General features: G+C 43.3%; 1 protein-coding gene across 1 annotated transcript in view; it reads left to right on the forward strand.

Moving 5' to 3' along the window:
- Positions 1-9,976: 9,976 nt before the first annotated feature.
- The window catches only part of LOC309437279 (protein ELYS-like), a gene marked incomplete at its 5' end in the record, with an annotated part of 37,894 nt that continues 27,037 nt past the window's right edge, over positions 9,977-20,833 (forward strand). Inside the window, 9 exons of the mRNA XM_082047488.1 lie at positions 9,977-10,097; positions 11,325-11,578; positions 13,714-13,894; positions 14,664-14,871; positions 16,148-16,264; positions 17,174-17,258; positions 19,062-19,212; positions 20,030-20,162; positions 20,251-20,432. Coding sequence (XP_081903614.1) covers positions 9,977-10,097; positions 11,325-11,578; positions 13,714-13,894; positions 14,664-14,871; positions 16,148-16,264; positions 17,174-17,258; positions 19,062-19,212; positions 20,030-20,162; positions 20,251-20,432 — 1,432 coding nt within the window. The remainder of the gene's footprint in view (positions 10,098-11,324; positions 11,579-13,713; positions 13,895-14,663; positions 14,872-16,147; positions 16,265-17,173; positions 17,259-19,061; positions 19,213-20,029; positions 20,163-20,250; positions 20,433-20,833) is intronic.

Consider the following 20,833-nt stretch of genomic DNA (forward strand, 5'->3'; position numbering starts at 1 on the left):
AGTGTATTTTTTTTGTCTGAAAACCAATTAGAACAAATGAAAACATTCTATTAGCTGATTTTATCACTAATTTGCAGTACTTTTTAGCCTCTTTATTTTCTAACCAGCTCAGCTGAATTCTCATTTGGCAGTGCTTTGGAGGAAAAAGAAAGCAATCGTAATAACAACAAAATTGGCATGAGGTTTAATAACTTCCTAGAGGTTTGTAGTAGTCTAGTAATTTTTTACTGTAAAGGAGGTTTAATCTAATTATATGTTAAAATGTTTTCCTCCATTTTTTTCATTTGCACAGATTCAGTGCATAGTTCTTGGGTGCTGACCAGTTTCCCCAGGGAGCAGTTTACAAAGGAGCGTAAGCATAATGTGTGACAAAGAGTGGGATTTCAGAAAGCTGAAGGCCAAGGAAGGTAATGGAAGTAAAAACAGGCACTGGGAATTTTGACATGGGGCCTCAGAAAAGCAAGAGAAGCTGGCTGACAGCGTTAGGATGGCAACTCCAGGGTGGGATTATAATGAAGTGGAGAAAATGGATTTGGCTTGGGTGTTTCTGTGCGCGTTTGCTATGAGTATGCGAAGGACAGAGTGGAAAACATTGTTTCAACAAGGGTGAGGAAGATCCGGGGATCCAGGCAGTGCCTCTTCATGGTGGGGATCATCTGGGAGGAAACTGCCTTTTAAAAGATTAAAATTGCCTCGGTGAGTGGCAGAGCAGGCCAGAAGGCTTAACAATTGCAGATATTTGTATCTGAGATGAAAATAATATTCATGATGCCAGAGAAGAGCATGAGCAGCTGTGAGAGAAACAAGGTGATGCCTCCTTGTGGTGGCTGCATGCAGAAGGCTATAGGGGTGTGGAGCAGCAGTTCTGTGAGCAAGAGAATTTCCCGAGAGCTACTGGGCACATTTCATTACTAAATAGAGCAATTCTGAAGTTTTTCTGTAGGAAATTTAATTGCTTGAGGGAGGGGTGTGTGGTTTTTCTCCCCCTAGAGAAAAAATACAATTTCTCAAGAGTGTTTTGATGCATCTGCTTGGATCTTGTGTCAGATGGCTAAAAGCTGAAGCTAAATTGTGCATCTGTACCTTTGGGGCTGTAACCCCAGAGGAAATGCCACTGCCTTGGGGTAGCAGACTCTCACCTTTCAGAAAGAATAAAAATAGGTGTAATGGCTGATTTTATTTCCAGGAGACACATAACAAGAAATATTAGTGAAGGGAGAATGAATGTTAGTAAGACTGTTGTTAGAAGGGAATTTGTCAAGAAAAGGAATGTTTCAATAGAAGTGGTTCCCTGGGTTACCTCTGAGAGCTAACGCAAATATTTATAAGACTTTTTTCTTCAAATGTTTAGAAGCCCAGGCTGAGGAAAGTACTCATTCCAGGTTGTAACATGAAGGAGAATTAAAGCAAATCTATTTTACTTTCGATAGCCAGTTGGCGCTTAAAGCGTTAACTGATTCATGTTGACTTAGTTTATTTGCCTTAATATTTGTATACCCCCAGTGTGCAAACGAGGCTGCAGATAACTGATTTAATCCCCCATCAGGACTTCCTCTTATGGAAGACTACTCTCAGGGCTGTCAGCGGAATGAATTCGTTTGCTGCAATTCCATCGGTTCCCGTGTAACTAATCATAAATAGTTGTTGATTTCTGGTCGGAACAAAACAAGCTACAGGCAGAAGCAAATCCATAGTTTCTTGTCAGTTGTTAGGCAATGCTTGTAACCTTTTGGTCTAGGCCAATCTGAAAATGCTATGAAGTAATAGAATTTCAAGTAATAGCTTATTTGTTTTTGTCCTTTTGTCTCCTGTGCAAAACTTCCAGGTTCCCATCCCAGGAATACTTTTTTTGCCAAAGTAGTCAAGATAATGAGTCTCTCTGATATGCCTGGAGATAAATGTACTGTAGTTCCTTTTGGATTAAAGCTATTCTTAAAATAAAATGCATTTTGTGCTGTGTGGATGACCAATATGTGAGGTAGAGGAAAAAATGCAAGTTATGGTTACTGATCACAGTATGTTCGGGATTGGAAGGGACCTCAAAAGATCATCCAGTCCAATCCCACTGCTGGAGCAGGAACGCCTAGGTGAGGTCGCACAGGAACATGTCCAGGTGGGTTTTGAATGTCTCCAGAGAAGGAGACTCCACAACCTCCCTGGGCAGCCTGTTCCAGTGCTCTGTCACCCTCACCGAGAAGAAGTTTTGTCTCAAATTTAAGTGGAACCTCTTGTGTTCCAGCTTGATCCCATTACCCCTTGTCCTATCATTGTTTGCCACCGAGAAGAGCCTGGCTCCATCCTCATGGCACTGATCTGTCAGTTCGTTCAGGTCACTTACTCCTCAGCTGAGTGTCACCTGGCATGGCTCAGGAGCAGGCTTGTCCCACAGCAGCCATTGCTGTGGTGTGCATTGCTGTTGAACTTGGTTTAAATCCAGACTAAACCATGAGTTATTAGTGAATGAATGATTCTATTGCGATACAACAATTTTAGTTTTAATACACAGAGAGAAGGATGCAGGAAAAGTAGGTGTGCGATTCCTATGAATGCCAACAGCGCAAACACGTATGACCCCAGGAATTGAGGGCCCAGGAAAACCTGTACTTTCGATCTGGCCCATTGGTCTCATAGCGGCCTCGTAAAGGAAGAGAATGGTGTGCTCCTCGTGGCAGGATTCAACAGTTTTGCAGGCCAGGTAAGATTTTATTCAAAGAACCAATTAAAGCAGTTCTAGCTAATAAACAAACTGACAAGTCTACAACTGTATATCTCCCATGATTAACATTCATATAAGTGGAATGCAAATGACTGGCATTTATCAATTTACTGGTTTGAAGCATTATCTAGATTTTATCTACATTTCTGTCGTCCCAGAAGTCAGTATGATTTTCAAGTGTGTTTGGAAATCTTGATTCTTAATTTAACCTATCAGTTCCTACCGGACAGCAGTGCTTGCGTATGCATTTGCTTGCTCATTTATGAAGAGCATGCACTTGATTGTTTTTTAGAGAGAGGTCTTTTGTGATCTTGGACAAGGAGTGTTGGAGAATGCCTGGCAAGGTTGTAACGTTTCTCTGCTGGCGTGTGGTCAGACCAGCTCAGGGAAGAGGTATTAGATGATCGGATGCAGTACAAACAGAGGCCTGGTGCCCATTGTGAGAGGAGCTCTTCCAATGCACCTGGAATCTGGAAAAGAAGCAGCAGTACCAGGTGGGATTAGCACAAAGTGTCGTTTGCTTCCAAGATTTTTCCAAGTTGTGCTTTAAAAGATTCAGTTAATTTCAAATGAGCAAAAATAGAAACTGTGAGTATATGGAACAACTTAAAATCCGTAACGAATCCTATAGAATAGCATTGAATAAAAAGTTGATATAGTACAGCTAGATTTACAGATAAACCCTAGAATGATAATTTGTCACAGGTGTAATGAATTGATCCCTAATATAGGAACCAAGCATGTTACTTTTTAGTAAACCTTTTTTAACAACTGTTCCAATACTGATCTTCCTTTACCTACCATAAAGTGAGCTGTTCTTTAATCTCCTTTATGTGTCCTAATTTCACTCTTACCAGCATATTCATGAGAGAGTATTTCCAGCGCCTCAGTAAAGAAAATGCTTTCCTCTGTGTGCCTTTATAGGGTACAGAAGCTTTACAGTGCCATACCTCCCCTGTACAGTAGGAGCGCTGGTTTTAGCCTTGCAGTCCAGTCTTGTAGCTGCTGGATACTCCTACTCCACCAGCCTCCTGCGGCGCCTGCAGTGCAGTGGGAGCTGCGCTCCTGTGCAGTGGTGCCTTCTGTCTGCCAGAGCACCACCCTGATTCCTGAAGGCTGCTTGTGATTTACTCCTCTGTTACTTCCCTTAAGAAAGAGTGCTCCGTTTTCCCTAACCACCCTCCCCAGTTCTGTGCCAGCCATGTGTTTTGTGTTCCTTCAACATCATCAGCTGTGCGCCCCTGTGATAAACACAACAGTGGAAACCATTCCTTCCCATCTCACCATATCAACATGGAATAGCAAAACCCTATTTGAAGTCAAGTTACTGCTATTCCAGACAGTTCTTGAATAGAGGAAAAAAATTGTGTCCTGGATCTTTATTTTGATTTTTAATTCTTAACCCTGGTCTTAACCATTAGAGAACAGGTTTCTTTTTGGTGTTAGTGAATTTGTTATTGCATCTCTTAACATTTAATGCCAGTGCCTGTTGAAGTCCCTTGTTGGCAGAGATGGAGAGGTGTCTGCAGAGCAGGTGACACAGGACAGCCTGGGGCTGCGGCTGGTGAGGATGAGGAGGGGGCTCCAGTGGGGCCAGATACCCATGACCCATCTCTGCAGCACAAGGAGCTCAGCTCCCCACAGCTCCTCACCCAGGCAGCTCCAAAAGCTGCTCAGCCCTGGCAGGCAGGGCCAGTCCTGGGCTCCTCTGGAAGGGGATCGGGAGGGAGACATCTCTGCAGCCAGGGGTGTTTCTGTACCCCCTTTCTACAGGTGCAGGGGGAGCAGTATTGCCTGTTGCTTAATCCTGAGAGGCAGTTGGTCGTTTGTTTTTAGGCACACCTTTGCTGTTCTTGTATCTAAAGCAATTCTTCGTGTAGAAGATGTTCCGATACGGTTAACTATCACAGCCTATTTCCTTTGTGTTTCTGTGGAGTATCATTTTCTGTATTTTACTTAATACAGAGCAATTCATTTGGTAGTTTTTCCTGCCATTGATATAATATTTTAACAGGTTTTTCTGCTGCTGATATAATATTTTAACAGGTTTTTCTGGATGGAACAATCACCAAACAGTCATTGTAAATGTGATGGATTTAGTAGGGAGTGAAAGGCAAAATCCCCAGGATCTGAAAGGGACAGATTGAAGGAAGGAACATGTGTAAATCTAAGTCTAACCACACTAGAAAATGTCATATTTTTGGTTGGTTTGTTAGTTTGTTTGTTTTTTTAAAACCTTTCCTGAATGAAACAGATTTCTATATATGAAAAAAAAAAATCCCTCCATTCAGGATTTCTTGCTTTGTGGCTTATAAAGATACTTAAATGAATAAAGCCTGAGATGTGCTTCTTGATCCTGTTTTGTAAAATTATGGGAAATTTAGGGACTTAATTCTGTTGAGAATGCTGAACCCCGTATTTCACATGCTGCCTTAGGGCCATCGGTCTGGATGATGGTATCGGTCCAGGCTGGGAGTTGTGCTGTGTGTTTGGACACATGGTCCTGTACCATGTTCTGCTGAGGACACCTCTTCGTTCCCTGACTGCATCAACTTGTTTTCCTGCACTGATTTGCTGTTTGTAAAAGTATGTTTCAAAATTGGATATTTTAAAGCATCTGGATGTGGTTCTGGGCAGCCTGCTCTAGGTGGCCCTGCTTGAGCAGGGGTTGGAGCAGGTGACCTCCAGTGATTCTGGAAGCCCTTTCTCTTCACTGTGATGCCGTGATTCTGGAATTTGTGCTGGTAGGGATAAGCACAAGGGTTTTCTACACCAAGCAATGTAGAAAAAAGCATAATTTCAGAACTGACTTCAGGAACTTTTGCCAGCTCAGCCAAGTTAGACAGGGACTGCCACTCTTCACTGAAGGTGTAGTCAAGTTAAGTTAGAGCATAGCTATAAGTGGTAGCTGGGTAAACCGGCTCTAGTGTCAACTTCTGATCTGTGTTGGTTTGGGTTGTTTTTTCATGTAAAGGGAAATCAAATCTATGATCTGCATCAGGTACAGGATCTTAGTTGTTGGGATAGAGAGCTGAAATTCTCCTTCTCACCTTCTGCTGCAGATTCGTGCTGCTTGGAGAGCTTGTGGAGCATCCGCACGAGCTCTGCAAGACAGTCTGTCTGCTGCACTTGAAGGAAATAAGCCTGGTTGTAGAATTCTGATACAGACTATCTCTGTTAGGCTAGTGGCTTTTTAGACTAGAACTTGGGTTTTGGATTAAATGTAGGGGGTTTGCTTAAAACATCATGGGGAGGTTTTCTGCCTAAGTGGGAAAGAAATGACCCAGTGGTACTCACTAAATCACCTTCTAACTCACTCACTGACTCTTCTTTTGGCAGGAGTAAAATATGGCAAAGTACAAATTCTCTGAACCTGACTACTGAGGTGCAGAAGGTGTCTTTTCCATCTGCTGCTCCTCCAATTCTTGTGAGTTGCTTCCGTTATTTCTGGCAAAAATGTCATTGAACCAGTCAATAATAAGAATTTTAAAAAGTCAGTAGTTACCCTCTTTATCAGTTATGCTGCCATCCAGAGATACTTGGGCAGGCTGGAGAAATGGGCTGATGGGAAACTCCTGCAGTTCAACAAGTGGAAGTTCAAAGCCCTGCACCCAGGGAGGAACAACCCCGTGTACCAATATATGCTAGGGCTGCCCAGCTGGAAATGGGGTAGTTAAGAACTTAGTATACCTGAATGTTAAAATAAACATGCAAAAAGTGGACAAGAGATAAATGATGTGTGAAATCTACTGGAAGACAATTGACAATAAATAGTAAAGTGTAAAATCAAGAGAAAGCACAAATAGAAACTTATATCTGTTACTGAGAAGCTTTTTTAAATATTCTTTTTCTCAGATAGCATCTTACTAAAATATGTGGGTAGACTGGAACTCAGTGTATTGGTTTTCCCCATTTTTTATCTTGTCAATACTCCTGTGTCACTTTCTGGTGCTATAGGCAGGGATTTGGATTTTTTGATAATGGCTGGTTTTATAAGACTCCAGTCCGGACAGTGTTACGTGGGAAAGGTTTATCTCGCAGGGGCAAAAGGAGGCTGGGACAGGAATTAGCAGGGCTCATTTGGAGAGCTTTAAACTAGGCTCGAAGGGGGATGGGGTTGTAGCTGGGCTTGTCCCAGTGGGGCAGCATTCTAAAACTGATGAGGACTGGGTGGCCTCCTATGCCCCTAGGGAGAAATTGGTGTGCTCTGCTCGCTCCCTGAAATGCCTGTACACCAATGCGCGCAGCATGGGGAATAAGCAGGAGGAGTTAGAATCCTGTGTTCAGTCAGGAGATTATGATCTGATGGCAATTACAGAAACATGGTGGGACAGCACACATGACTGGAATGTGGTCATGGATGGCCACGCCCTTTTCAGGAAAGACAGGCCAGCCAGGCGTGGTGAGAGAGCAGCTATAATGTACTAAATTCTGCCCAGAAGTGGATGACGAGCAAGTTGAGAGTGTATGGCTCAGGATCAAGGGGCAGGCTGGCAGGGGTGATACTGTTGTAGGTGTCTATTACAGGCCACCAGATCAGGGTGAGGAAGTTGATGAGGCCTTCTCTGGGCAGCTGAGAGTGGCCTCACAGTCACAGGCCCTGGTTGTTGTGGGTGATTTTAACTTCCCTGATGTTTGTTGGAAGGACCATTCAGCCAGCCAGCCACAGTCCAGGAGGTTCCTCCAGTGCTTTGATGATAACTTCCTCATGCAGATGGTGGAGGAGCCAACTAGGAGAGGAGCACTGCTGGACCTCATCCTCACTAACAAGGAGGGTCTGGTCGAAGCAGTAAAGGTTGAGGGCTGCCTGGGTTGCAGTGACCACGAGATGGTGGAGTTCAGCATCTTGTGTGGCAGGAACAGAATAGCAAGCAGAATTGCAACCCTGGACTTTAGCAGGGCAAACTTCAGCCTTTTCAAGCAATTTCTGGGGGAAAACCCATGGGCAAGGCTGCTTGAAGGAAAAGGGGCCCAAGATAGCTGAGTGGCATTCAGGGATTGCTTCTTCCACGCTCAGGATCAGAGCATCCCCACACGTAGGAAGTCAAGGAAGGGAGCCAGGAGGCCTGCGTGGTTGAATAGGGATCTGTTGGGTATGCTCAAGCAGAAGAGGAGAGTTTACAGGTCATGGAAGCAGGGGCTGGCCACTTGGGAGGAATATAAGGCTGCTGTTAGAGGATGTAGGAAGGCAGCTAGGATAGCCAAGGCCGCCTCAGAATTACAGCTGGTGAGAGGGGTAAAGGACAGCAAAAAGAACTTTTTCAAATACATAGCAGATAAAACTAATGCCAGAGGCAATGTAGGCCCACTGATGAATGGGGTGGGTGCCCTGGTGGCAGAAGACACAAAGAAGGCAGAAGTACTGAATGCCTTCTTCGTCTCTGTCTACTCTGCTGGAGGCTGTCCTGGGGAGCCCTGTACCCCTGAGACCCCGGATGAAGCCAGGTCAATGGAGGAGTTTGCTTTAGTTGCTGAGGACTGGGTTAGGGAGCAATTAAATAGTCTGGACATCCATAAATCCATGGGTCCAGATGGGATGCATCTGCGGGTGCTGAGGGAGCTGGCTGAGGTCATTGCTAGACCGCTCTCCATCATCTTTGACAAGTCTTGGGAAACGGGAGAGGTGCCCGAGGATTGGAGGAAAGCAAATGTCACTCCAGTCTTCAAAAAGGGCAAGAAGGAGGACCCGGGTAATTATAGACTGGTCAGCCTCACCTCTGTCCCTGGGAAAGTAATGGAACAGCTTATCCTTGGTGCCATCTCAAGGCATATCAAGTATAAGAGGGTCATTAGGGGCAGTCAGCATGCCTTTACCAAGGGTAAGTCATGCTTGACCAACCTTATAGCCTTTTATAAGAATGTAACAAGGCGGATGGATGATGGCAGAGCGGTGGATGTGGTCTACCTTGACTTCAGTAAAGCCTTTGACACAGTCTCCCACAGCATCCTTACAGCTAGGTTGAGGAGGTGTGGTCTAGACAATAGAGTATTGAGTTGGGTTGCAAACTGCCTTAAGGAGAGAAGCCAGAGAGTGGCAGTCAATGGTGCGGAGTCTAGCTGGAGGCCAGTATCTAGTGGAGTGCCTCAGGGTCAGTACTGGGGCCAATATTATTCAATATATTCATTAACGATTTGGATGAGGGAATAGAGTGCACTATCAGCAAGTTTGCTGATGACACTGAGCTGGGAGGAGTGGCTGACATGCCAGAAGGCTGTGCTGCCATCCAGCGCGACCTGGACAGGCTGGAGAATTGGGCGGGGAATAACCTGATGAAATTTAACAAGGGAAAGTGTAGAGTCCTGCATCTGGGCAGGAACAACCCCAGGTTCCAGTATAGGTTGGGAAATCACATATTAGAGAGCAGTGTAGGGGAAAGGGACCTGGGGGTCCTGGTGGACAACAGGATGACCATGAGCCAGCACTGTGTCCTTGTGGCCAGGAAGGCCAATGGCATCCTGGGGTGTATTACAAGGGGGTGGTTAGTAGATCGAGAGAGGTCTTCTTTCCCCTCTACTCTGCCCTGGTGAGACCCCATCTGGAATATTGTGTCCAGTTCTGGGCCCCTCAGTTCAAGAAGGACAGGGAACTGCTGGAGAGAGTCCAGCGTAGGGCAACAAAGACGATTAAGGGAGTGGAGCATCTCCCTTATGAAGAAAGGCTGAGGGAGCTGGGGCTCTTTAGTTTGGAGAAGAGGAGACTGAGGGGTGACCTTATTAATGTTTATAAATATATAAAGGGTGAGTGCCGTGAGGATGGAGCCAGGCTCTTCTCGGTGGCAAACAACGGTAGGACAAGGGGTAATGGGATCGAGCTGGAACACAAGAGGTTCCACTTAAATTTGAGACAAAACTTCTTCTCAGTGATGGTGTCAGAGCACTGGAACAGGCTGCCCAGGGAGGTTGTGGAGTCTCCTTCTCTGGAGACATTCAAAACCCTCCTGGACATGTTCCTGTGCGACCTCACCTAGGTGTTCCTGCTCCAGCAGGGGGATTGGAATAGATGATCTTTTGAGGTCCCTTCCAATCCCAAACATACTGTGATACTGTGATCTCATAGGCATGAGAAAAGCAAAGGATTCTCCTTTTACTCTGCTGTGAGATCAAAAACTGTCCTGAGTGCTGTTTTTGAGGAAACGAGCTACAGGCGATGTACCTGAGATTATTCACTGCATTCTGATGAAACTTCTGTCAATCTCAAAAATGTTTATGGCTGACATGAGTATTTCTGTATTCTATTTTGTTTTTAATTTGCAGTGAAGAATGAGAGACCTAACGGCTCAGGTAACGAGCAGTCTGCTGCAGTTTCCAGAGGTGACTATTCAGGCACTTGGGGAAGATGAGCTAACCCTGGATTCTGTGCTGTTTGGGAAATTTTCTGGAGGTGAGCATTTTCCTTTAAATTTGGTTTTGGTGTAAAGTTGTTATTGCCTGGAGGTTACCTGAGGCGTAGGTTTGTAGTATCAGCTGTGTTGGGCTGGGATTGTTAAGATGCATCAGGTTTAGAGAGAACAAAAAGGATGTTTTAATGGTTAAAAATGCTAATGTTAAAACATCAGTATGATCGAACTTTGAAATTACAGCAACCTGCACCAATCTTGTGTTATGGAAATAATTTACTGAAACATGCTGAGCCAGTGAGATCTCTTCCATTTTTAAATAAATAAAAGGCAGTTTTCAAAAAAGTAATAGTATTGTTTTGGGCCATATTTGTTTGTACCAGCTCAAGGTCTATGACCATCATCATAACATCACATGCAGAAATAGTTCTCCTGTGGTGTTACAGAGGCAAAACCCCCTGCATTTTCTCTTCTAGTCTGAACAAAAACAGAAGGAAGAGGGAGGATAAGAGAGGGTAAGCGCTGCAGCCATATTTCCAAAGTATTTAATAGGATGCAGATGAGTATCCAGTGAGAGTTGCTGCAAGTGGCTAAGCAGATTAGGCAGCTAACTTTCTAGGTGATCGGGAAGTAGAGCTGGGAGCCTGTCTGGATGTCCAGGCTTCTGTGAAGAGCAGGTGGAACCTGACAGCAAATGCAGTAATTGAGTTAATACTTCCTTGGAGTTTGAAGTGGTTCTGTGAAACACGATACGTTAAATTGTTTCTGTGATCAGCAGGTGCGAAAGGTTGAATTTACTCCTGCAGTGCCCGTGTTAAGATAATTTCTTGTTGAAGTCCAAATCCCTGCCTGAAGTAGGCATGTGTCAGGTCATATTAATGAACTAGAAATGAGTTGGCTTAGATTTGTTATTTTTGAAGTGTGCTTGAAGACTCGCATTCCCATATGCATTTAGATGATTTCTAGCAAAAACAAGCCAAATATGGTCTAAAGCCTGTAGATCAACACATTGTGATCTCTTTCCCAAACAATCAAAATTCTCCAGTGCAGGAATGACAAGTGCAAATGCAAAATAATAAGGTGGCTAATTTTAAGATGTATTGCTTGAGGATTTCAGTGGGTGATTTCAAATAACTGACCAAGATTTAGGTAAGTCAGTCTTCATTTTTTTGGTACTTTCATGGGAGGGAAGGGGCGGTGACAGTGGTTGTTGCGTTGTTTTCAGTCTTCTGTTGGAAATTTGCTGTAGTCAGCTCTCTTTTCTCTTACAGGGAGAAATGGCCTGGCATGGTTGGCGTGTGGCCCTCAACTGGAGGTGGTGAACTCACTGACAGGAGAGCGGCTCTCCGCGTACCGTTTCAGTGGAGTGCACGAGCAGCCGCCCATCGTTCGCGTGGTCAAGGAGTTTTCCTGGCAGAAGAGAACCGGACTCTTGGTCGGGCTGGAAGAAGCAGAGGGAAGTGTTCTTTGTCTGTACGATCTTGGAATATCACGAGTGGTTAAAGCAGTTGTTCTTCCAGGAAGGGTATGTGCTTTCTATTGCAGAACCAAAGCTTTTCTATTGTTGAGTGCTGCATAGTCCCGTTTCAGCTTTTCGCTCTGGAGCATTTCTTTGTAGGAGGTGTTTTTTCTATGTTGCGTTAATATACGTTCACATCAGAGTGTCCAGTCAAGAGGGCCTTGATGTAGAATCTTGGGGTTAATGGTACCATTATCCTTTGAGTTTACTGGCAGTAAACCAAGTTTTCTGATTTCATTGTAGAGCGCATAGTTGCCTAAATCTCCACTTTCACAAAAAGACGAAGAGAAGGAAAAGAAAGCAAAGAAACCCCACCCTTCAGAATGTCTGTAACACACATCTTATAAATGCTTGATTTCTGTCAGAAAGACTGTCTTTTAGCTATCTCAGACTTCCCTGGTTGTGCTATAAATGGCTTGGACACATTCCCATGAATCTCAGCCCAGCAAGAAGGTGACTTCAGAGCAGAACATAAAAATGTGCTGACTTAGGGTAGGGAAAAAGAGCCTTTAGTGAGTTGTCTGACAGTTTGTGGGAAGACTGACTCTTTCCCCTGTGGGTATGTCTTCTGTGGCCATCTAACTTGTAGAGGTTAACACAAACTTCTTTGTTCATTCCAGAATGAGCTGATAGTAGTCTAGAAGACTATGAAAAGCAAGTGCATAGTGCAATAGAAAAATGTGCAATTTCAGGAGCTTCTATGGGGAAAATAGAAGTGTTAAAATTGGGAAACATTTGTACCATGGAAAAATCTTAGAGAAATACAAGTTAGAACCAACACTTGAACTTTGGTTAGTTCTGGAGCAAGATATGTACAGTTGCTCTGTTTTCCTCATTAGGGTCATCAACACTTGGCAGAGAGAGAATTTGAGTAATCAAAATGCTTTTGATAGTCCTTCGAGTAGCAGAAAAGATTAGAAATTTGATTCCATTTATATTAAATCTGAAACAAAATAAATGTTGTCTAAATGACTATAGGTACTTCTAAGATTAGAATTCTTGTGAGCAAGATGAAAGGTGAATTCTGTAGTGGATTGCCAGGCAATGTAGTCATAGCAAGTGCTTGATGGGAGAGAGAGAAACCTTTGGGGCCTAGGGGCTTGGTTATTTTTGCCCACCTCTGTGGGTAAAATAAAAAACACAAAGAAGTGGATCCCCTTATGATGTTTACTTATTTGTTCTATTTTCCTGTAAAAGTTTGTTGCTTGTGTAAAGCTTCCTGTCTTCATTGTGTTGCCTTTTGTAAGGAGGCTGAACGATGGCCCATGTTGTTTTGTTATCTGGCTGTAGTGCAGGAATGTCCGCGTGCTGTGTCCCTGCCCCGGCAGTCAGTGCTGTCCTGGGCTGTGCTGCAGCGTGTGCGGAAGGGTCTGGCTGCACCTTGCGATCCAGTTGCACAGGGGCTGCTCCATGTGTGAGAGAGCCAGGTGCGCTTCTTCCTCAGCTGGAGTTGGCTTTTGATCTAACAAGCTGCTGTTCCTTTTGCTGTTGTTTTAGGCTGGCTTTTGAAATCCTTGTTAACATTGATTAAGGTGCTGGTGTGCATTAAAAGTTGGGTGTTGTTTTTTTTTTTTTTTTTTTTTACTAATCCAGGATCTCCTTTGGTCACTTTCTAAAGATGTTTCATTCCCATGGAAATGGTTTGTCCACCATGCAGCTTGAGCGCTGCCTGGTTTGACTTGCAGCCAGGATTGATCGTGATACCTGTTTGGCAGAGAAGGCACAGACTGATGGGCTGTGAGCAGTGGGAGAGCTGGATTTAGTTTTGTCCTTCTTTCTTTCTGAAGTCCCTTCCATAGGATGAAGTTTCCTGCCAATAACAGACTTTGTTTATTTTCTTAGGGTTAGTTATTCCTAAGTAGGAAATGGAAATTGGTAAGCTGTAATAGTAGAAGGTACCGTTTACACTGCAGTTGAGTTCAAAAACTGTAGGAAATCTAGAAAATGGAAGGCAGTAACAGATTTTTGAACAGGTCATACTTTGATTTTTCTTGATATGATTGGAAACAATGTTTTGCTTTTGAGTCTTATGCTCTGTGTTTACTTTCTTGTTTCTGATGTGCTAGTTCTGGCTTCACTTGTGAGTGATTTCTGTTTAGCCTGTCAAACAGCTTAAGCATTAACTTGTGGGTTTCCTGTAGGTAACTGCTATAGAGCCCATAACTAATCATGGAGGAGCCAGTGTGAGCACTCAGCACCTGCACCAGGGTCTGCGCTGGCTCTTTGGAGTGGCTGCAGTGGCTACAGATGTGGGTCATCTCCTCCTGGTTGACCTTTGTTTGGATGATTTGTCTTGCAGTCAGAATGAAATAGAGGCATCAGGTAAGCCTGTGGTTTTCCACCTAGAATTTAAAAGTAAGAAAGCTGCTGTCTTTTAAATGACCAGTATGCATGCCACATTGAAGATACTGGTGTGCAGACATTTATGTCAAGTGATTACAGGTGGCAGTTGACCTTGTATAGTCCTGACCTCTGCGTCAAACTGCGAGTGGCTTAGTACTCCTTCTAATGTCCTAAATGCCCATTTCCCACCAAGTTCCCTGTGTTACTCTGATTCTTGCCAGCCAGGTGTAGGAATTTGACCACCTGAGTCAGTTCAGCTGCCTGGGAGGAAATTTTGTCAGGGTTGTCCTATTTCTGGAGAATGTTCTGCTGCTGCTGTTAGTGGCCTTGGGGCAAATTTTAGGCTTGTTTTTTAAAATCAACACAACGTGTCAAAAATAGCGCATTTGGCTGAATAAAATCTCTAATTTGTTTACTCAGACTGCATCCACTGATTCAGCTGTTCCATCAGTGGCTTCAGGAGTTGAGGTCACTTCAAATAGCTCCATCATGAGGCCCAAACTCCTGCTTTACAGAGTCCTAGAAGAATTTATCTGTGAAGGTTACACTGTTACTTGGTTTTGAAATGCGAGTGAGAACATCTGTCTGCTCTGGGTTTTCTTCTGTTCTTTGCATACAAGCAAAATGGACATAGCCAAAAAAGTGTTGTGTAAATGGGTATTTCACCTGGGATGGTAGAATCAGATTATACATCTTGTCACCTAAATGGCATAACGCATTGATTTATTACCTGGCTTTGTGTGTGTAGATCTGGAAGTGTTCACAAGAATTCCTGTAGCATTTCCACGAAGAAGAGACACTGTGACCAGAGAAGGGAGACATCTGTCCTTTCAATTACAAAATCCTTCAGGAATAGCAATACCAACCCTGTGCTACATAAGCAGAAGCAATCAGCTGGCTGTGGGTTTTTCAGATGGCTACCTGTCCCTCTGGAATATGAAAACTTTGAAGAGGGAGTAAGTAGGCCTTGACGCTTGGCCATGCCTGGAAGGGCAGGGTTCTCAGTTTTTTTCTGAAGGTAGTATGTTAAGTTAATACAAACTTTTTCAGGAACTGAACTTTTGAATATAATCTTGGAATGTTTAGAAATCCTCTCCTGAAGTAACTCAGAAGTCACACATGGATGAAATGGACCGCCTTCTCCACAATGGATTAGGATTGATGTCCTTATTGTGCCTGTGGATTGAGGAATCGTGGAAAGCATGTGTCTCTGGGTTATATCAAGCAGTTAGGATGGGATAGAGCTGATTTTATTATACAAGACAATTTGTTTTCTCAGCAGTTATTCAGTGAAAGGAAATATGTGTATTTCAATGAAACAAATTTTAGAAATTATTTTTCCTGGCCAGTTCCCGCAATTAGGACATACATTGAAAGGCTTAAGTATGTTAATAATGTGGTTTTAGTGATAATATTATCTGAAGGGCCCAGGATGCAACTAGTGAGACATGAAAACTCAGTATCTGGTCTGTGTCTGGAAATATATTCTTCCCTACATTTTAGCCTGGACCAAAATAGGTGATCAACCTATTCCAAGACAACAATACATGTGAATGAAAGTTTGCTCAGAACGCTTTGAGATGATAATAAGGGACATGTACATTTCCGAGCAATAGAAGAATTAAGAGATTACTTAAAGTCTGCCAAAGAACAATCTCACTTGAAATATTTGACCAAATTCAGATAGGGATTCACTTAAGCAAATCTGCAGTGACTCTACTGACTCAGCAGAGACTATTGGATGAATAAACAGACAGCGGAGGAATAATTAGGTGGCAATAACAGATTGTGAAGGTACAAGTAAGGTTCAGAAATCTTTAAGAAATATGCTTTGCATAGTCCAAGATACAAGAGACTACTTGTATTCGGCTCTGATTTAAATTTATTTAGAAGATATGCTGCATTTTAAGTTCAATATTGAAGTAGGCTACAAAAGTAGGAACAATCTTTTTGCCTGGCAGCTGAAGTGATCATTATGTTCCTCCTCCTCAGGCAGAGGAGGACATAAAACCAGGATATTGCATTTGATGGACAGTAAATTCCTCACCTCCTGACTGTTGCATACAAAGTATTTGCTTCCCTGACTTGTTTGAGGTGGAAATATGACCTTCTGTACTTTAAGGACAAGCATGTAAGGTGCTCTTTTCTCCGAAGAAGCTTCTAACTTTTACAAACAGTTAGGACCTATAGGCTCACCCTTCTGTTTTGTTTTGTTTTGTTTTAAACCTGTAGATACCACTCTCAGCTTGAAGGAGGAAGGATTCCTGTCTATGCCGTTACTTTTCAAGAGCCTGAGAATGATCCTTACAATTGTTGCTACTTGTGGGCTGTTCAGTCTACACAAGAAAGGTGGATGAAATATTAGTCTAGGCCACTGAATTAATTTTTATTTTTTCTATTTGTTCACATACAGTTAGAACACGTATGTTTGTTTTGTTTATTTAGATGTGCAGTAGATTTGGGTATGGAAGCTGTTAAGCTTACAATGAGGTTTTTACATGGTTTAACAGATGTAAAGAAGGACCTACTTGTTTCTACCTTCTGAAAGAAGGCAAAGCAACAGAGGCTTTATTTTTGTGCTTGCATTCTTAAATGAATTCCTTTATTTCTTGAAGATTGCTTCATAATTTGATGATATGCAAACCACTGTATTGAAAATACCATGAAAAGTAGTTGAGGCTGCAGATCTATGACAGTAAACGCACTGGCATAAGAGCCCACTGACCCTAAAGGAGGGTGGTGACAGAATTGCTGATTCCCTGGTGCCACCTTCAGCAGCCTTTGGAGTCTTCATGTTCAGTTCCCCTGGGAGAAAGAAATCCCTGTTCAGCAGAAAAGTCAAGGACTGGAGCTTTGTTGGGAAGGGAAGGGGAGAAAGACCTCTCTCTTTGAGCATCAGCAAGTTGTTTAATCAGCTCAGCTGTTCACAAAGTGGCAATTGTTTTAAGTTTGACTTTACAGCAGTTTTGATTGAGAGCTCTTCACTGTGAAGAACTATTTCCAACAATGTTTAGGCCATACAAGGTGTTAAAGCTCTCAAATGGTATGGGTAGCATTTGCCCCTGAAGCTGTTAGTGTCACATCACCTCCTTTTTGGTTTAATGGCTAAATGTGACCAATTATCATGTTTTGGGAAGTGGTGTTATCCTTTTCAGCAAGAGCATGCCATTAAGAAACTTCAGTCAAGATCTAATAAAATGAGAATGAGGACTATAAAGCAGCTTTGCACTCAAATTTCATAATTGCTTCTTTTTTCAGTGAAGGTGATGTTGTGAGTTTGCATCTGTTGCAGTTGGCATTTGGTGACAGAAAGCGCTTGGCATCAGGACAAGTCCTGTATGAGGTAAGATGTGCATGTATGTGGAAAGAAGAAAAAGGTCATTTTTCTCTGAGTATCAGTTAAGGTGACAGGGGTCATATTTACCATCCAAATTCAGAGATGAGAAAAAAAAAAATCTTTTGCCAAATCTTCTTGGGCATGGCCTTTGTGCACACTTTTTGGAAACAAGTTGTACAACTTTATGCTGCAGAATTTTGTGTTTGAACTAGATTCAGGATGTTCTGCACATGGATGTCCTCTTGTTATGTGCAATTTTCTTAGCTGCTGCAATGCCATGGCTACTCCAGCTTCATCTGGTTTGTAATGAAGGCATGAAACAAAGAGCTTTCCATGTGTCACGGAGGCACCCCGCGGTTAATTTAAGGGACAACAGAGTCCAAAACAACTTTTATTAAACCAGTGAGAAACAGGGTTTTAGCACTCCAAAAGTAACTTAAATAAAGGTTCGGATATCAGTTGAGGAAAATTATTAAGGGGCAGCAACTAATACAACAGGCGGTCCACAGTGTGCATGCACGTGGCTTCACCCAAACAGTGCTGGAGCCATCCCTGAGTCCCAGAGAAATACACACTTGCCTAAACACGGTGCAGGATTATTTTTTTAAAGAGATACACGCACTCGTAGTGAGTATGGGAAGTGTACACTCGCGATTCCGCGAGGGTAAATTTATAATACACTCGCAATCCTGCGAGGGTTAATTTACTTACACGTGCAAGTGTGCACAGAATCCTACACATGCTTATGTGGAAGCACGGGAGGAAAATACACTCGCGATTGTGCGAGGGGCTCTCGGCGGCCACTCGCGATTGTGTGAGGAAGCAATTTATACACGTGCTCATATTGGGCATGGAAAGTTACGCATGCAAATGGGCATGGAAAGTTACATGTGCAAATGTGCACGGAAGGAAAAATACATTCGCGATTGTGCGAGGGCTCTCGGCAGCCACTCGCGATTGTGCGAGGAAATAATTTAAAGTACACGTGCAAATGTGCACGGAAAATACATGTGCAAATGTGCACGAAAAGTATAAATATACTCGCAATCCTGCGAGAAGTTTTACTCACAGCCGTGGCGGCGAGGCAAGCGGAGTCTCCATCCCGGGGAGGGGGGCTCTCAGCGGCAGCATCTTGCTCGTGCTCCGAGAGACCCACACAATGGGCGGAGTCTTGACGAGAATCCCGTTTTTATCTCATCAGATCTGACTGTAGGCATTCTAGAAGCTTCTCTGCACCCCCACCTGTGGGTGCCCCTGAAGCCTTCAATCATCCCTCACACTGGCTGCAGGCGTCCAGCGGCTCTGTGGCACTCCCTTCTCATAATGGCCCTGGCCAGGGTGCTCTGGGGCCAAACAAAAGAAGCTGTTAGCCTCAAGTAGCAGAGAAAGAGGGAGAGGTGCCTACTCCTTCCAAACTGAAGGAGGGAGGGGGAGAGAGGGGGGTTGCATTCTGCCACACCATGCATATGCATCACAATATCTCCTTGGAGATATGTATTTAGCTTTGTAAAGAAACCTTGATGTTGCAAGGAATTCTGCAGCACATGTTTGGAACTGGATGATGTCAGGGAAATGCTAAATTTGGAAAACATGCAAAGCCTTTACAGCCCAGCTTACCCATTACGATTTCATGCCTCATTCTCTTGCGTGTCAGATGTAGTTTCTATTTGCCATTGGAAAGAAGCTCACAGGAAAAATACATATATAGCATGCATATTATATTGGATATACACATTCTTTCATATTTAGGTATAATGTACGTTTTTATGTCAAAACGACCTTTTCTCTCTTCTTTTATTTTTTAACCAGGGTCTGGAATACTGTGACGAAAGGTACAGTTTAAATGTCACGGGTGGAATCTTTCCCTTGAGAGGGCAGACCACCAATACCAGGTTACTCAGCTGTCAGACTGTAGAAAAATTTCGCAACCATGTTGACAGAGAGGACAGCATTAATGAAGGTTTGTTCTGATGCCTGTGTTTGGTTATTATAAAAGAAATGGGTTTGAAATCTAAGCAGTGAATGCTGTTCTGTACCCACTGCCTGAAAGTTATCCATTGAGTGCACCCTTGGATGACACCAAGTTGGGCAGGAGTCTTGATCTGCTTGGGGGTAGGATGGCCATACAGAAGTTGCCCCATGGAAAAGAGCCTGGGGGTGTTGACAGTCAGCTGCATATGAGCCAGCAGTGTGCCCAGGCCAACAGCATCTTGGCTTGTGTCAGGAACAGTGTGGCTAGCAGGACTAGGGAAGGGACCGTCCCCCTGTACTTGGCCATGGTGAAGCCGCACTTCAAATACTGTGTTCAGTTTTGGGCCCCCCACTTACAAGAAGGACATTGAGGTGCTCAAGCGTGTCCAAAGAAGAGCAATGAAGCTGGCTGTCAGGCATTGGAACAAGCTGCCCAGGGTAGTGGTGGAGTCACCGTCCCTGGAGGTGTTTAAAAGACGTGTAGATATGGCGCTTAGGGACATGGTTTAGTGGTGGACTTGGCAGCATCAGGTTTACAGTTGGGCTCAATGATCTGAAGGGTCCTTTCCAGCCTAAATGATTCTATGATTCTGCAATCTGCCTGTCTGTTTTCCTCTTATAAGTTCCTACACCTACAAGTTCTCATCACAGAGATGGTTATGTGAATTTTTTAAACTGTTCTTAGTAAGGGTTATGTTTCCTGAGGGATATACCAGAACTCAGCCAAAACAGAAAGTGATGTTTTAACAATACCAGGTATATGATATTTTTGCTACAAATAAGAAACAATGTCTTGTCTTCTACAGCAATCTCTCCTGACACCAGTGTATCCATCTTCAGTTGGCAAGTGAATACCTATGGTCAGGGAAAACCATCTGCTTATTTGGGTGTGTTTGACATCAATCGCTGGTATCATGCTCAAATGCCAGATTCACTAAGGTAGATTTTTGATAAGGTTGTTTTCAATATCTGTGCAAATAATGCATTTGACAGTCAGCATTTAGCCCATGGTCTTTTTTTCTTTAAGGCCAGAAGAATTCCTTGTTGATTGCCCCTATTTTGCATTGTGGTCACTGGATGCTGTAGTAAGCATGACTTCTCCAAACCTCATTTTGGATATTCTGGTACATGAGCGGAGTCTGAGTCAGGGAGTTCATGCTTCTTATCCACCACTTGAGCAGTTTTTTAATCCAAGCACCTATAATTTTGGTGAGTATTTCACTGCTTTTAGTAGTGATGAGCTAAGCTGATGTCAAATGCCACTTATTTGTTTTCCTGTTCCTTACTTGTCACTCAAAAATCAAGCCAAAAAATCCCAACCCCCTAAAAACCCAACTCAGATTACATTGTACAAATGAGGTATTTAATATAGTGAAACATAGCTGAGAGTCTGCTGTGTTTTGGGTTTCGTGCTTTTGTATTGTAGCCTGTGCAGGGATGATATTTATCAAATGAAAGGACTTTGAACTGAAGCTCTAAGCACAGCACCCCAGCAGGAGTAGAGAGAGAATTTCTACACACAGTAATGATTTTTTTAGAAGTTTGTAAGTGCTCTGATGAAGGAAATAGCTACTTAGTTCTATATTTTCAGATACTGCTGTTTAAAACAT

The sequence above is a fragment of the Streptopelia decaocto genome (genome assembly GCF_964273445.1).
Source record: "Streptopelia decaocto genome assembly, chromosome: 3".
NCBI lineage: Eukaryota > Metazoa > Chordata > Aves > Columbiformes > Columbidae > Streptopelia > Streptopelia decaocto.